At 36.1% G+C, this 18,871-nt stretch overlaps 1 protein-coding gene across 2 annotated transcripts in view; it reads left to right on the forward strand.

Moving 5' to 3' along the window:
• LOC113064107 (splicing factor, suppressor of white-apricot homolog) overlaps positions 1-18,871 on the forward strand; it is an 82,246-nt gene that overhangs the window by 2,668 nt on the left and 60,707 nt on the right. For both annotated transcript variants that reach the window (XM_026234668.1, XM_026234670.1), the window contains exons 3-7: positions 3,949-4,080; positions 9,047-9,126; positions 10,997-11,222; positions 11,894-12,009; positions 14,416-14,566. In XM_026234668.1, coding sequence (XP_026090453.1) covers positions 3,949-4,080; positions 9,047-9,126; positions 10,997-11,222; positions 11,894-12,009; positions 14,416-14,566 — 705 coding nt within the window. The remainder of the gene's footprint in view (positions 1-3,948; positions 4,081-9,046; positions 9,127-10,996; positions 11,223-11,893; positions 12,010-14,415; positions 14,567-18,871) is intronic.

The following is an 18,871-nucleotide window of genomic DNA, read 5'->3' on the forward strand; positions in this document are numbered from 1 at the left end:
AAAAAAAAAAAAAAAAAAAAAAAATTATAAAATATGTAAGATGTACTGAAATGCACACAATGGCAAAAAAACCTAAATGCAAAATACACTTGCAGTTTCAGACTTTTGGACCCCACTTAAACTATTTAAAGTTCAGATGACTTCCTCCATATTCCATATTCAATATTTATTAATATATAAAATGAATGTGTAATGGTAAATATGTGGAATGGTGCACTGTGATTGGTTGAGCAGATTTATCGCATTTTGCAAAAAAAGGGAGACTGGCGTTTGTCATGGGGAAAAAAAGCAGAAAACATGACAGAATAACTGCGAATATCGCATTTTGTGTAAAATTTAAAATAGGCTTTTCAATAACAACCAGATATAGTAGTAATTATATATTTTTTTTACTTTGTTAACTTATTAGAAATAAAAATACAAAAAAAAAACTTTTTCATTAGCGACCTCATAAACTAATTTTTTTTTGTTTTGTTAATTTTCTGTTAACACAATATAAGCATTTTCACTAGTGGTTTTAGCCTTTTCAAATGATAAACTTCTTTTAAACATAGAAAACATATTCTGAAACCACGACATGTCTGTCTTGCCCCTGTGAGAGATTGTTTCATTGGGAGGCATATATATGACAAAGTAGAAAAGCATGAAGAGGCCCTTTCATAGTGGCAGTTGCAGGAAAATAAAACCTGACCTTTTCAGCTGGAAATAATTCATCTAGCTTGTTTCGCTTAGGTGGACAACCCAGAGCTCTTCAGTAAACTGCTTTTCATGGTTATCGACTTTAGACTGGTGCGGTCAGGCTTTAAGTGCTTTCCTCAAATATATTTTTGATTGTATTACATTCCCAGAATAGGGGAAGGTACTTGTGCTTTTTTTATACACTGTGAAGAGCGTAAAGCTGACATGGCTGAGTTTGTTTTGGTATAAATCAAATAGGTTAACTCCATTGAATGTTAAAAAGTGTTGTTGTCGGGTTATACAAGGTCTCCAAACTTATGTTCAAGAATGCTGTTCAGAATCAAGTTGTCCCTTGACTACACCCAGCAATTAAACCAGTTTAATTCAGTGAGGCACATTTACGTAACAACTGACCTGAAATTAACACAAGATATTATAAGATATGTCTTTAAGAAAGCAATGAGCGAGCTATTGCTTCAAATGAAGTGCAGGTGAGGTCACGCAGCATTGCGATTTCCACCACCATTTTTATTCAGATAATTCTCAAAATATCACCGTTATCGTGTCATGAAATGTAGTTTTAAAAGTATTTCAGGCGAGAATGTAGTTGTTGTAAACTCAAATATGGAGTTTATTTATAAAGACAGAGTATCCGGGTATCCACATACAGCGACGATGACTTTGTCCTCCATTGTTGTTTCGTCACGTCACTACTAAGAGCAAGCTCCTAATTGGTTAATGTGGCGCAAAATTTAGCCAAAGTTCAACTTGCATGTTTCACGTCAAAACAGCCGAAACGCTCAATTCGCACCGTGTCATTCGTGCTGCAGTGAAGGCACCATTAGTCTTTAAACTATTCTTATGAATCAAATGGGGCACAATATTGTAACTCTGTATACGCATCAACAGGTTCAAAAAGTCAAAAATGAGCTCCTCTGCTCAATTTGTGGTTTAACAATCTTTAAACGGAGGTGAGCAGTAAGTGGGAGTGAATTATGATGTCCTTTGCTGGTAGTGTGAGTACGCCATAGTCATTATCTCTGTAGTCATCATGTGGATTCGCCCTTGAGGGGGAGACCTATCCTCATTAAACTTTTATCAATCTGTCTACATTAACATCCTATAAACTGTATTAAAGTATTGTGATTGTTTAATATTGGACTGTCCTTGTGCTCTATTGCAGTTTTAGTAGCTGTGATACTGTAGTGAAATTGTTAAATATGAGAACACTGTGGCTGCTTGGATGTGCAGATTGCTATGAATATATGAGGGTCTGCAGCTTTGGCAAAGATAAACTCAAATTAGATCGTATTTGAAGTTTTAGATAATAAGGTTCAGGCTGTGTGAATAAATGAAATGCCATAACAGAGTTGCTTTGGTGATGTCGTCAGCACATACCCTGTTTTCATTTTTGTTATAGATAAGAAAGATGTAAGAAAGAGAAATCTAAGTAATTGTAGTGATGGCTTTTCAGCCAGGAATAAACACACACACACACACAGTTGCAATCAAAATTACTTAAAACCCTTCAGAGACTGCAGTACTTTACAAATTCAAGCTTTTCTGAAGATCCAGGATAAAATAAAAATTGCATCTATAACCGTTCACTGGCATTTTAAAAGTGATATTTTCAATATATAATGTAATACTTTTGAGTTATAAGATTTTTCTAATAATACTGCTTTGTCATAATTATTCAACCCCTATTCATTCAGATTTCCAAGACATTGAAAGTTCCTAGAGACACAGCTCTCAGCCTTATTCCTTAGCTTAAAGTGTGTTTTACCAGAAAACCTTTGAGGGTGTGGAAGAAAAAGCACAATATCATAAAATGTTTAATCAGAGCAACTGAGAAAAACCTGCAATATACAGCCAAATACTTGCAAGATGACCCGATGAAAGGAGGAAAACCATTTCAATGCAGTGTGTAAGAACACTAGACAAGTATGGCCTTCATTCTGACATCTTGCAGAATACCACTCTTAATCAAGAAGAACAAAAGGCAGACTTGAACTTGATAAAATTAATTTGTGTAGACCTGTGGAGCTCTGGATGAATTTTTTATGGAGTGATGTGACCAAACTGGAATTTTTTGGACCCATGGACCAGCGGTTTGTATGCTGCAAAAAAGGCAAAGCTCATAAGCAGAAGAACACCATCTCCATCGTCAAATTTGGAGGTGGATCAGTCCTGTTATGGGGTTTCTTAACTGTAGCAGGAAGTGGAAATCATGACTGTATGAAGGACATCATGGATTCTTTGAAGTATCAGGCCATGTTGACGAGAATTGTGATGCCTTTGGTGCAAAGACCGAAGCTGATGATCAATGGACTTTCCTGCAGGCCAGTCATCACAAAGTACACATCCAAATCTACTACTGCTTGGTTCAGGGATCAGTCATGGAATCTACTTGATCTACTTGATCTATTTTTCAGGCGAGGAATGGGCCAAGACTGTAGTAGAGTGGGGACAGAAGCTTCTAAATACTTGCAGACAGAGTTTATTAGTGATTTTAAAGAATAAAAGATTCTGCACAAAGGGGGTTGAATAATTTTGAACATGAATGTTTAAAGCCAATTAGAATTTGATCTTGATTCATCAATGTTCCATTCTCAGAATCGCTCAAGTGTATTAACAAACTTCCTCTAATACTTAACTGATGCCTTTGTTTAATTGATTTCATAAAATGTTGTTCTCTGCAGCAAAATGTCTTGCAGGTCAAGGGGGTTCAATAATTTTGATTGCAACTGTGTGTGTGTGTGCGTGTGTGTATGTGTATATATGTATATATGTGTGTGTGTGTATATATTACACACACAAACGGTTATTTCAAATATAAATAATAAATAAAACAATTGTATGTGTGTTTGTTCAATTAATGCAGCCCTAAGTGTAAGAGACTTTCAAAAACATAAACAATCTGACCAAAGTTTTGAACGGTGTATGTAAAACAAAAATAGAAACCTCACTTAAGGATAGAAAAACATTTTTAAAAATGTGGCATTTCTATTTGATTTGGCTAGTTTAGTAATATTTTGTTTAATCAGTTTTTTATTAGCCCTTTTAGTGTTAGTTTGTAGCAGTTTTAAATCAACCAATATATTTCTTAACATAAATCCATTAATCCAACAGCTAATTTGTGAATCAGCTGTAAAATTGTGGAGAAGAATAGAAAGAGAATGTTGGAGGACGATGAGCACAAGGTTTTTATTTTTTATGCTATGCTTTTTTCTGTAAATCTTTTTTTTTTTTTTTTTCTTCTGTTTGCAGAGGAGGAGTATAAAAGGCTGAGCGAAGCCTTGGCAGATGAAGGCACCTACAATGCAGTGGCCTTCCGTTACAGCGCTGACTACTATGATCCCTCCCAGCCCACTGAGGAAGATGAGGCCAACAAAGAAGCAGGTGGGATCTTTAAAAGTCAAGTAACCACACAACTTCAACCCCCACGTACTTACTTTGAAATGCTGCCTGTAAGTCTGCTTGAGGAGATTTGGGTTCTGAGGCAAGTTTCTGTGCGTGCTTTAGCCTACGAACTTCAAAATGCTCCGGGATGAAAAGAGGCCGTTTCCCTTAGGTCAAATAAGTATCATTTTTGAGCCTCAAGGCACTGAACAGCTCAAAGTTTTTTAAAGTCTGAGCGAAGCAGGCAGTGGATATGAAGAGACTATTAATGACCAGCAAGGTCCAGCGGTTCACCACTACAGGGTTTTGGCAAAAACATCACACTCCATGGCTGATTGCTTTATAAATACAGGAGCCTGAAATTAGTTGAGTCCTCAGACCTTGTCTCAAGCAGAAATGTAGTGCAAATGAGTTTCTAAAACAGACAGTAATCACCCTCAATGCTTTTGTACTCCTCATTCACACCTGGTCGCTCCAGCACTCTGCAGATAACAAGACTTGGCCCATGGTGCAAAGTCTTAATCCACTGATTTATTACACATACACACACACACAGAGTCAACAAGTAGCATTGCTGTGTTTTTCTTACTGTGACTGTGATGAAGTTATACATTTTGTAGGTGCTGAACTGGAAGCCAGTCATCTTTCTTTCCCCCTTAGCATAAGAGGAAGTGCATTCACAATCATCAGCCTCAGATGTCACACCCCAAAGTCCTTTCATCGACCATTCGACATTTATCACAAAATTGGAAAGTACTTTCTGGATGTGGCGAGCTCTGATTTGATTGTCTGGCTTTAGACAACTTTCAAGAATGATGGCATTAGTAATCAGTTTTACAGCCTTACTTCACAAGCTTTTCACCACTTAATGTCAGTAAACCTTCAGTTAAATACACACTGAAACTAAAAGATCTTTTGTTTCAAACCACCAAAATAACAGTATGATTTAACCTGAGGAAATTATGACCAAAATATACTACTTGCGTTTCCTAAAATGGACTTCTCAAAATAGCAATAGTAATAATAATAATAATAGTAAGTAGTGTTGTCACGGTACCAAAATTTCAGTATTCGGTACCGATACCAGTGAAAATCCACGGTTCTCGGTACCAATTTCGGTACCAAAGCAAAACACAAAAAAATAAAATTAAAAAAACTTTTTATCACTAAAAATAAAACCAATGCCATTCTTTATACTTATTTACAATTGTGTTTAAAGGTTTTCTACAAGTTATATAATTATGAAAAACAGTAAACAAGTTTCACACAAATTTAATTTGTCTTTTAATTTATGAAATTTAAACTTGTGTCTTTCATGTAAAGTTCCTTTGACTATTAAGCATATTTTGTTGAATTGTAATTTTTATGATGCTGCTAGAAAACGCTTTTATTCAGAAACATGCTTGCATGGAATATTTGAAAATGTACCACCTAAATTTATTTTAGATTTTCTATCTTATGTTAAGTTGAAATGTTTTATATAATGTAAATCTTATGGATGATACTGAACCTTTTTGCCATGATGCTAACATGGCGTAAAAAACTCAACAAACAAACATGAAATTTAAACACATTTTATTTTTGATAAATAAAGGGGATTTACTATTAAAATTAAAACATGGAAGAAATATTGTGATTTATTTCTTTAAAAAAATAAGTTTTATATATTTTTTTCAACAGTAGTAGCAGTATCACATACATTTTACTAAATAATAGTAATATTTCTAGCACAATGCCTTTATGTAAAAATTTACTTTTAGGCCTAATGAATGCATATTTGTAATTTTAACTGAACTTAAGACTGGTGTTGATGCTTAAGATATTTTTGGTCATTGAGGGTTTCAGTAAAAAAATTGTAATAGATCATATTAATTATCATTAAAAGATAATACTACTATTAACTACTACTACTGTCATACTAATGTATATACAATGCACTATGAATTGATGAGCTGCTGGATTCATGAATATTAATCACGTTGTCTGCGTTCGGTCAAATGAAATTTTCGTTTGCGCATTAGCTCCGCCCACTACCGGAGAAACCGGTATGTCTTCTGCTTGTTCGAAAATGAATGTGAATAATTCTAAATTAACTCCATTATTTTGACAGGAGAAGACAACAAAGAATAGTTTACATATAGCGTGTCGATTCAGCATGGTAAGACTCTCGCTCTCTCTCTCTTTGCATGTGTGAGAAACGCTATCAGTATAGCGAAGGTGAGTCGTGCGCCTTCACAAAGACTTTACAGAGCATCAAATACAGGTGCGCTGTGCATCCATTGAGATGAACTGAAAAGTTCAGATCGCTTGATGGAGAGAGAACTCTGAAGCTCAGATGCTGAAATTAATGCAAACGTCATGCGCTTCAGTCTATGTAGTAAACAAACCCGCATGTCTCTGCCATTCATTAATTCACACAGAGACGCGCAGAACACTGATTCATATTTCAAACAACTTTTGCGGCTTAACATTTACAGATACTGGTCCATAAGGAGATTGCTTTGATTAATTTATGCTAACTTTGACAAATTCTAGAGATGTTCCGATACCCTTTTTCTCTTCCCGATACCGATTCCGATACCTGGGCTCAGGGTATCGGCCGATACCGAGTACTGATCCGATACCTGGGTGTATATCTGTATATACAGCTGTATATACTACTAGCCCTGTGTAAATTGCTAGAATTTTTTTATGGTGTGCTTCAGACAGATCCCTCAATAAAACATGAACAAATACATGGTGAACTACTGTATTTATTACAGTATTTTTATTATCTAACATGAATTTGACAGTATTATTTATTTTCTTATGCAAAAAAGAACTTCAAATGCAGCCAAAAATCTAACACCGCAAACTAAAAAAGGTATTTAAGTTTTACAATATAACTGTATAAAAAAACTGCAACAAAAAAGATCTATTAATCAGATAATCTCTTTACAACAAAACAAGTAAAAAACAAGCAACCATCTAGGCATAATTATTATTATTATAGAGACGTATTATTATTTCTGTAGGCTACAACAGTAGCTTTATATATTGTCAATTTACTCATGTAAACCAAACATTTATTTTAATGGGCTGCCATGAAGATCTTTGAGTGTCTGTGTTTATGATATGACAGTATTCTCAAATGAAACGGTAAATTCTCATGAAGTGACGGTTTATGCGTTCGTGTCCTCATGACACACAGCAGAGACTACAAAACAGCGAGCTCTCGCGCATCTGTGCCAGTCACCCACAGAGATGTAGATTTTGCGGGAGTAATATTTAAATAGTATTTTGCAGTTTAATATTCACAGACACTAGTATATATTCGGCTACTGTCTGGAGCCCTGCGCTTTGACTTACACGGAAGCGACTGAACGCAGCTGCCGGTACTGAATATACTCGAGAGTCTGTAACTACCGGTACTACAGAGACATACTGCTAACCACTGATCTATAATATAGTAGCGGCTTCACTGTGTTTTGGCAGTTTAGAATGTGATGAGTGATCCAGTCATATATAGATAAGGGCTGCTAACGCGTTTTCATTTCTTCTTCGCTGCTCTAAACAGGGGTTGCTTGTGGCAACACAGCACAACTTCCTGTGTTTTCAATGCATTTTGAGCAGCGAAGAAGAACCGTGCAGCGGTTAGGCAAAGCTTGCGGTCATAACTAGGTCTTTTTTAAGAAAATGGTATCGGATCGGTATATGGGTTCATGTACTCGCCGATGCCGATGCCAGAATTTGTTGTGGTATCGGAGATATTTCTGATACTAGTATCGGAATCGGAACAACTCTAACAAATTCCATGACTGTCCATATTAAAATGTAAGCTTAATTTTCATGACTGGATTTTGAGATTCCGTCCTCGTTTTCTGCTTTGCGGAAATCATAGCGCTGAACCGGGTTTGAACGGGACCTCAGTACTACCGGTACTTAAAGAGACCTGGTAGCAACATATTTACATTTTTTTTAGTACCGACTTGGTACCGAAGTACCGGGTCTTTTGACAACACTAATAGTAAGGAATATCATATTACCAAGATGTTATGATTTGTTTTCATTTATACAGTTCTGCACCAGCAATGTTTCCATCTTCTGCCCCCATTTACATTCACACTGTATTCAGCATCAAATTTTAGTTAGCCTTTACAGTTCTATTGTGGACATTTTTATTTGACAAAAAATAAGTGACATTTTGTTGTAAATTTTTATATTACCACCAAATGCCATGTTTTATTGGCACTCTATTTTTGTTGTTGTATAAGCATAAACAAAACAAACCGTGGTTGGTCATTTAGATGCCATTCTGATGATCTCATTAAATCTAAGTGCGGCTCAAAGTGGGCCAAAATAGTCTGTAGTTAGTATCAGACCATATGCCATTTACTCGAAGCTTTCTGAGACTATGTGAGATGATTAGATTGCTAGGTTGTCTTTTGTAACAATCAATGTAAAAAAAATACAAATAAATAATAAATCACGTGACTTCTTACTATTTGCTGGATAGCTTTAGAAGTGCTGTTTGATTTAATAGAGCAACTAATGTGGCACTTTGTAACTACTAGATTTGATTATTTCCCAAGTATCATTGGACATTAATGCACCAGCAATGTGTTTCCATCTTCTGCCCCCATTTCCCTTCACACTGTATTCAGCATCAAATTTTAATTAGCTTGTCCCTGTCTTGACCAATTCGTGGAGGCAGAGGGTGGAAGGGTGCATAGAGGCAGCAGCAGTAGTAAACAGAGCTGACAGGGCTTGTGGTCTCCCGGAAAGTTGTAGTAACTTAAAATGAAAGCTAAAGTGCTTTTGGTTCTTTTAAAGTGCCCTTAGTTAAAAAGCTTCATAGTTGCATTGTTGTGTGTGTGTGTGTGTTTCTCTTCCTGCTCCAGAAACTCTGCTTCTTTCTGATTCTTTTGCCTTGCTGATCTGTTATTGTTTGCTCATTCTGTTTTTCCCACCTTTGCTCTTCTCTCAGATCAAGAGCAGCAGGAGGAAGAGAGTGAGGAGCCGTTCGTGGCGCCCCCTGGCCTCCTCATCCCTTCGGATGTAGAGCTGGTGAGCAGATTTTGAAGTATATCTTACACAGTTTCAATTGGGGATGCACCGGTAGTAAAATTCTGGTCGATACCCATAAAACAGTAATTATTTTCATTTTATGGCCTTTTAATGGATAAATGGCCTATGGATTCAGTACTATTTTGTCTAAATAAATTAAAACAATGCAGTAAAAATCAATCTTTTTTTAATACTACAAGTGAATTAGGCATCACAGCATTATAATGTACAGCATGAAAATGGATTTTCATTTGGAGATTTTTGGAAGATTAAATATAGCAGATTTTTTTAAAGATTAACTTTAAGTGAGTTAAAAGACTTAAGAATCTGGGAAATGAGCGCACACACACAATTAAATATCCAATACCGGTGATCTAGATCAATTAAAGGGGTGGTTCACTCAAAAATGAACATTTTGTCGTCATTAATTTTTTTTTTTTTCAACATTCAAAATAGCATATATTTTGTGTTCATCAGAAGAAAGAAATTCATAAAGGTTTGGAACAGCTTGAGGGTAAGTTAATGATGACAGATTTTTTTTTTTTTTTTTTTGGGTGAACCTTTTTATGTAAAATGAAAGTCTATAATATTTGCAGATAACTGATATGGAACCAAAGTATTGTGCATCCCTACTTGTAATCATCATTACCTGCATATTTTGATTGAATGTGTATTTGATTTGCATTTCTGTTGTTGGATGTCTCATAACTTTATCCGAAATGATTGTTGGTTTGCACTGCAAGTGTCCATTTATGACTGTGTGGCAAGTAAATACTCTATTCTGTTTTTTTTCCATTTAGAAGATTTCGAATGAGCTTTAAAGATCTTCCTTTTGTGTAACCAGAGTGCGCACGGTGGGATGTAAATGCCAATCTATACAAACCAGACATGGGCATTTATCTCCACTGGGTTCCTCGTTTGGGAGCCACATAACAATCGCTGATCATTTTTTACTGTTTTTGTAGCTGAAAGCACGTTGATCCCACCAAATTATACTTCTCTAAAAGCTCCGGAGTCTTGATGCTCCTCCTTTATGATCTTAAACCAAGGATTTGTCAGTGCTTTCCCTACTGGCCTACTAGAAACATAGCAACATAAATACTTGGCCATCCAGTGAGCCACTTGCCATGCACCCCAACCAGCCTTTTTTTTTTTTTTTTTTTTTTTTAGGAGGGGGTGATATTTGTCTCAAGGTTGGAGAATTAGTTGAAACCTTCAGTTTCTCAGGCTTGGAAACCCCAATTAGTTTCTAGTCTGAGAGGTTCTTTTGAAGGAGCCTTGTGAATTATTAATCTTCAGCTGCTCTGATTACCTTGCTTATTGTACAGCACATAGCTTGAAGCAATAAAATAATCCGATTTTGAAGACAAATGTAAGGTTGATTATCTTCAAATTAGCAAGTCATTATGGACATTGGAGCTAAGGTTCAGTCCTTCGAAAAGTTCTTCTCATACAATATTCATGCTTGCTTCTAATGAAGGATATGTGTCACTTGGAGCACTATTGGTGCCATTTGTCATTTAAAATAAGGCATTGCCATAAATCAGCTCAGCACATGAATATGATTTTGTCTGCAGCTTGAAAGATGTGTGACTATTTTAAATCTGCATGTGTAGCTTGAAATGAATAAATGACGTCCCTGGTTAGATTCATGGAGCACCAGCCCACACTCATACATAAATTGTTTGTGTGTGAACTACAATTGCTAGAAAATCCTGTACCCGGAGTCATTGACGATAAATATCCTATACCCATTTTTCCCTATACAAGTTTTCAAATTAATCTTTATTTTTTAAAATGGCATATTCTGTAATAAGCCTAAACAGAATTTCAGTCTTGTTTACCCAGTTTTCTTTGCCATCTATTTCAGCCTGCGACCACCAAGACGCACGCTATTATTGAGCGCACCGCTAACTTTGTATGCAAGCAGGGGGCTCAATTTGAAATTGTGCTGAAGGCAAAGCAGGCTGGGAACTCCCAGTTTGATTTCCTGCGGTTCGACCACTACCTGAACCCTTACTACAAACATATTTTACGAGCTATGAAGGAGGGGAGATACACACCGGCATCAGAGAGCAAGCAGGACAAGCAACAGGGTAATCTTTTCACGTGTTACAGTTCATTTATTTGACATTAAATTTTGGCCACCTTTATTTCCCCACAATTCATTTGTGCGCACCACTTCAAACCAATTTCTTTTCTATTTTGGGGCGAATGCTATTCTATAAAATCATAGGATGCTCTTCGGTTTGACTTCAATTGATCTTTGATTATTGTAAATTAATATATAAATTTGGTTTTGTTGTGGTATAGAATATCCACTTTTCATAATCTAGTTTGCTAGGTGAAATGAAATTAACAATTTTATTTAGCAAAGACTTTTTTGCATTCACTTCCCCCACCTACAATTCCTGGCAGTACCGAGACTCGAACCCATGACCTTTGGGTTACAACTGTTATGCCATGACTGCCCCCAAAGACAAAAAAAACAAAAACAAACAAATGCTGAAAAAAAATATCACAGTTTCTTCAGAGATATTATGCAAGCACAACCGTTTTCAACTTTGATAAGACGACGTGTTTTTGAGCACCAAATTAGAATGATTTCTGAAGAATTGTGTGACACTAAAGACTGGAGTAGTGGTATATATCATAATTTAACAAGTTGAATTGAATCAGTTGTTTTTAGAATATTGGAAGAAATCTGAACAAATGAGACATTTCTGAAGTCGGTCAACAATCCAATCAATTGCCCCTTTTGAAACAGAATCAAAGTCAGACGATTCTAATGACGACGATGATGATGATGATGGGGATGGAAACTACCTGCACCCAAGTTTGTTTGCATCCAAGAGGAGCTCTCGTCTGGAGGAAATAATGAAGGTATGGCTTCAAACATATACCCCATGCTGCTTAGGAATAATAATACTACACACTTGGTTTTCAGGCTGTGATTATGTACCGTGAACCCTGAATCATTTTTTTTTCCGTCCGCGTTAAAAACTAAAATAGCAATGACATGTAATTTACCCTCCAGGTATGCACATTGTGCTTAAGTATAAATTTTGTTGCAATCAGTTCATCCAACTAAATGGACTGTTACTGTTGTTTTCAAAGTAGATGGATAAGTGTTCAAAGCGATACATTTCAGAATCAATGTCAGACTGCTCTTAAGTAACTGGGCCTAATATGAAAGCATCTGACATCAAAGTATTCACTTTTTATATATCTGTTCAAATAAGAATATGAAGATATCATCAGATGTTTATATCGTGGATTTCGTCATCTAATATTCTTAATGTTTAATCTGAGTTGCTCTGTCATTTTTTTTTAAAGTGTCACAAAGACATTAGAGATAAAAGCTTGTAAGATAAACTAATTTTATCTGTTTTGGCTTCTTAATAGATGTATTGAGCTCTCGCCTTTTTATTTAAACTTTTGTTTTTTCTGCAAGATTCATCTAATTTATTTAAAGGAGCTTACTTGTGGTTATTACAGTCAAATACTGCCAGAATTGTCAGAAATTATTAAGTTTTCTGATGCTAAAGAAAGAGTTACTGTTTAACATTCGTCTCAGGTCTTACGCTTGAGATCCGTCTGCGTGTCATGTTTTTCTGTGGCTTAGTCAACCTGTGTGTTCTGGTTATTCCAGAAAACAGGATTTATGCCACCAGCATGTTATGGCGGATTGATAACTTTATAGCAGCTCAAATAACCAGTCATGTGTTCTTAATGACACAATCAGCTTTATCAAGTTTGCAGGGCATGTAAAAGTAATCTGAACCAATGTGTAAACATAAAAGATATGATTTAAAGTTTTTTTTTTATATATATATCGATCTCAAGTAATCTGAGCCAATGTGTAAACAAAAATAAAAACATATGTTTGATATAAATATATATTGAGATAAATATATTTTATACATAAATATTATGGCATATGGTCATTTGTTTATCATTTTCAACCAATTTAAAATTCGAAGACTATTGAAGACTATCACAAATCATTTTCGCAGTTTCCACAAGACTTCACTTATATTAGCCAGCTAAAGGACTTCCTAGACATATTTAAATAATCAGAGATTGCAATGAATGTTCAATATGTCCAGTATGTAAGAAAAGCAGAGGTTTAGGTTTGTAAGGCATACGTAAAAACACAAGATCAACACACTTTTGCTCTATTCCTTTTAGTGATTTAGAGCTTGGTCCTATACACATTTTCATATGAATACTTTTATCCTTTTTCATACATTTACTTTAGCCTCTATGAATGGAAATGTAAGGAATGAAACCAGATTCTTACCCATAAGGTAGACCTTTTTGCCCAAAGAGTTCATTCATTTATAAGATTGAAATATGAGCCCTTGATGAATGATTTCTGCTGATGTGATGAAGAACTCTTGAAATATTGCTCCTATGATGGTGAAAAGCAGTACTTCAGCTTCAGCTGCAAAAGCTTGTCACGCATAAATGAAAACTCCCTCATAATTTCCTCACTCTTATGTTGTATCCTAAAATAAAAGTTTATTTAGTTAGCAACAGGCCAGCAAATGGGATATTAAAGGCATGGTGTCATAATACCATGTAGACATTTGTAGAGACTAGACAGAAAATGCACCGGAAGACTGAAAAACTGTGTCTGGTGAACGGTACATTAAAGGTCACCTCCTTAGGGGACAGAAGGGAATCCAGTTAAGTGCATGTTTAGAACGCCATCGAAAACTAACTGGTCTCACAGGGAGGGAAATAAACCGTTCATGCAGGACGGCAAAAAGCAGAAGCAATGATGGCATGCAAAAGTCTATAAAGCATGGAGTGACATCCAGTGGCAGGAAGTACTGAGGAGAGATGAGTGCAAACTTGTAATCTTTGGTTCATATTGACGTCGCAATATGTCAGACATCAGATTCTTCCAGTGTTATACTGGCCACCTCACACACAATTGGAGCTCTGTCCAATCACATGGACAAGGGAAAGACCTAAACGCAGCCAAACACTCTGAGTGAAGCTTGGAAGGATCTGCCACAGAGCCATTTGGAAAAAAACTACAAAACCATGTGCTGCAATGAATTGCTTCCAAGGGGCTCACTCGAAGCTCTGTTTAGATTTAAAACCTGATTAATTGACTTATTTCTTTCATGTGGTGTTTTTACAAGCACATGAATCTTTTCTGTGTTTTTTAACCACATTTTGTGGGGGGTTTGTGTGTGTACATATATTATAAATATATAATATTTATACACACACTTATTGCACAGCCCATTGATCTTATGTTTTCATGTGTTATAGCCTCTGCAGGTCATTGATCCAGATCACCCGTTGGCTGCGCTCGTTCGAAAAGTCCAACAAGAGAATAACGGTGCTGCAGCAATGGCGACCAAAGCTGAGGAAGAGCAGCAGTTGCCGGCAGTAGCCACGAAGACAGAATATTCATCTGACCGTGAGTATGACAGCAAAGCAACATGTGATCTATATGGTTTAAAAGAAGGTTCTGGAGCAACATTATAGAAGTTAGAAGGGCTCAAATCTGCAAAATTGTTCAAATATAAAATGATTATGATGATTAAATTGTTTGTTTGTTTTTATTTATTAATAAAACAATAATCATGATAGTAATACTAATAATTATAATAATGCAGTTTAATAATTCAAATAGTATGCATATCATGATATTGATTGTATTTATTTTAATTACAGATCTTTGCACATTATTATTATTATTAATATTATGCTATTCATTAATAATAATAATAATAATCACAATAATAAAGCAGTTAAAAATTCCAAACCATGCATATTGTGCAGCCCTGTGCATTATAACAATAATAATTAAAGCGTTGACAATAATTAACATGACTTGTTTCTGAAATAATTAGTTTTTTTTTTTTTTCATTTTACTTCAATTTAATTATTCATGGGAATTTCTGTATGCATTTTTATGACGTGCTTTAAAATAATTCACCTGCGCTGTGCACTGTTAATCATTTTTGGCTGCTCTGCTGAAAGAACAGAATTGTGTTTTAACACATGGTGAGCATAAACGGGCTTGACATTTGCAGTGTGCTGAGACTTCAAATGCACCAGAAAGCTTGACACCATCTGAAACTGAAGCCTGATAGAGTTCTGTTTGTCTTTTTTGGATGAGGTCAGACGTTTTTGGCCCGTCTCATGCTGATGAATGAAGACATATGTCTTCTTGAGAAGAGCCTTTTAATGGAAGAGGGGGAGGACTACAATGCCAGCTCTTTAAAGACTGTGGCAAATCATCAACATCTTGAATTATTTTTAGGATGATTGATTTTTCAGGGCATCTTTGAGGTAACATGGCAATGAAGCTGACCATTCAATGCGGGGCAAGGTTCATTTAATTAAGTACTAAAGTGGGCAGACTGCTCATCGTGCCCTCTTTATCTTTAGTCTGTTCTAATTCAACATCTTTACAATATTAAAGCCAATTTTTCTTTCACCACTTGAACTGATTCTCACTGATTTTTGCAGCTTGTTAAACACCATAGCCAATCACAGACATGTTCGATGTATGCTTGAATTCAGTGGTGAACAACAAGTGTTCTGGTGAAATGAAGAATTTAGCACTCAGCTGGTGAAACACTCAAGCTGGGACTGCTGATTTGTCTCAATTAGCCTCACTGAAGGAACTCTACTGGTTTCTTGAGGGAAGTGCCACGATTACAATGCCCGAAGGCGCTTCAGTGGGCCAGTTTCACAAAAGAAAAGCTACTTTGATTGCGAATGTGTATTTTCTAGGATTAACAGCATGACAAAGAGGTTCTGTAGGCTTAACCACAGTCATCTTATAATCTCTGTCCAAATGTGAGGGTTATTTTTCCAAGGCATTGGTCTGTATCTGAGGTTTGCTGTGTATTTGTCTTCGAGGGACGCTTGGCACTAAATTTGAAGTATGGTTAAACATTGTTCCCTCTCTGCCCAAGTCAAGTTTGAATTAAGTCTCCTTATTGAAAAATTTAAACTGGTTACTATCAACCCCAGCCTGAGATCCAACCATGCAGTACATCGAAAGCACAATAATTCTTTATGAAAGCAGTTTTCTTTGGTTAACTGGCAGCAGGATGTCATGGGGCTCATGTAAGTGTACGCTCAGTGGGCTTGAGAGAGACACACGGCTGGCTGACCTCATGCCTTTTTGGATCTCCTCATTTACAGCCATAGCTTAAGCACACTCTAGATTTATTGCGTCACTCGCGCTGTTCTGCTCATTCATCCCAGAATGCTCTGCTCTTTGCCTTGAGTCACCCCGGGTTGCCTTGAGTCACCCCGGTACCTCACCACATGCCATGCCAACCTCTCCCTCCCCATTACTCCAGTAAAACATTGCTCTTCTGCGGAAAAGAGCAGTGCGTTCTGTCCGTTTCTCATCGCTAGAACACTTGCGATCTCATTTCATCAGGGTTCAGTAGACCTCGGTGATCCGCATCCGTTCCGCACACATGATTAATGCAGTTTATTTAATATGTTGACAGTGGGGAGGTGTGACCCTTGAGCTGCTCGGTTACTGGACTTAGCTGCTGCCAAAACTGCAATCCCAGTAGAATGAGATGTCTGTTTTTATGTGATGAGTCATGATGGTGGTTAGAACAGTGTCTGTAGGAACTGCATATTTGAGTTAATGTATTATTAGTGTTTACTGTACAGCGGCAGAAATATTTTTGGCTGGATAGATCTCATAGAACTGTAATAGATCTTACAGTTAAATGACTCTTCTGAGCCAGATCTTTTAAATGCAAATATCAAAGATAAATTCACTGGTCCAAAACGGATTACTCTCTAATTGAATCAGCTGAAATGGGTCTTGAAAGAAGTAAATCATTTCCATACTGTTTATATACAGTATTTCTACTTTAAAACATTTGGAGTCGGTAGAAGTGCCTTTTTTTTTATTTGGTCAAAAATAGTAGAAATCGTAATGTTTGAGAAATAATAACAGTACAATTAAGATGAACAGTTTCTTATCTGAATTTATTTCAAATGTAATTTATTCTTGTTAATTTCAGCAGCTATTATTCCAGTCTTCAGTGTCATGTGATCCTTCAGTATCATTGTTATATGCTGATTTGATGCTCATAAATGAATGTTATCAGTGTTTAACAGTGGTGCTGCTTAATATTTTTGTGGAAACTTATACTTTTTTCAGGATTCTTGAATAGAAGTTCATTAGAACAATGCATCTGAGATTGAGATTTTTTTTTTTGTATTGACTGTCACCTTTGATCAATTTAATGCATGAATTTTTACATTTGTTCTAGAACTAAAACTGGTTAATTTCTTACGACTTGGCATGCCATCAGCTCTTGTCCATTAACCTCTGTATGATATGCCATGCTTAGTTCTAGTCTCAGTATTGTGAGGTGTGTTGAGCGTTTCGTAATGGAATTCTTTGAAGAGAAGACACTCACAGACTTATTTGCGTGATTGAGCATACATTTGTTTATGTTTGAGATGTGTTCTCTGAGGAATTGAGGACTGTCTGTTGATTCGTCAGGCTAATCTTTCTTAAATCGCGCTCGAGTCAAATCCAGCAGTACATGCTCGACTTCCATAGCTTCTTCCACAGCTCTCTGCCTCTTCATCTCCACAGGGAGACCTCATAAACGATTAGATCCCATCATTGAAAATGAAGCCTGCTAAGCTGGAGGTGGAGTAAGGAGTAGGACCCATTTTTTTATGAGCTATATGAATTCTGCTGGGGGTTTTATTGAGCAGGGATGTCATTCCGCTATATGGTTTTGATGTGCTCTGATGTTAACAGGCCTGTCAAAATGATTTCATTATCATCCGTTCATCATTATTAGAACTAATTGCAGGTATTTGATGAAACTGTAACTTCCACTTCCAAACTTGAACATTAAAAAAGATTAACAGAGTAATACTATAACAAATGTAGTTTTTATTGTTGGTTGTTAATTTTATTTTATTTTTTTGTTAAGTGTCACCAATAAAATAGATATAAAATTAACACTATATGCATACATGCATAAATAACTGAAAATAAATATAAAATAATTTGCGATGTCCACCCAAAATAATGTACTACATGTATAAATAAATAGATAAAAACAGTTTGCTGCTGTTGTTTTAAATGACCTCATCATATTCTTTGTTTAATTGGAGTTGTTCAATTGGTTATGAACGCATAACATGAAACTTTATATAATTTTTTTTTATGTTCCTTTTGTTTAAATGAATGTTTATTTTGTGCTCGGGGTGTTTATTTAGCAGGAATGAGTGGCTGTGCATCATCCCACGTATTACAGGCTGCCATATAAATAAATCAATCGAGATGAAATATTGCTGCATAGTATTGATCTTTATGTAGTTTTATTCAAAATTTCATAAATGTGAGTCACAGTCCTAGTTCTGCCACATCTCTCATAAAATGTGGAGATGCATATGCCACACACATCTTTCATTCTCTCCTTCTTTCTATTCCTTTTCTCCCAGAATCTCTTTTTTGTTCTTTCCTTTTTTCTCATTTCTTTTTGGATCTCGCCCTCTTGCACTCAGGTTCTCTTTCTTTTTCTCCAAACACTCACATGTGCATTCACACATGCCAGTCAGTCGTGAAGTTAATGTGTCCAGATCCCCTCCGTTCCTTTTCTCTTTCAGCTCTCTCTGATGTGTGGCTGCAGTCAGACAGAATGCTAAACTTGCCTAAACGAGAAGGACTATTGGTCTCTTCTAGGTCCTGAACAGCTCTATTTTCAGGAGT

Source organism: Carassius auratus, chromosome 46 (genome assembly GCF_003368295.1).
Source record: "Carassius auratus strain Wakin chromosome 46, ASM336829v1, whole genome shotgun sequence".
NCBI lineage: Eukaryota > Metazoa > Chordata > Actinopteri > Cypriniformes > Cyprinidae > Carassius > Carassius auratus.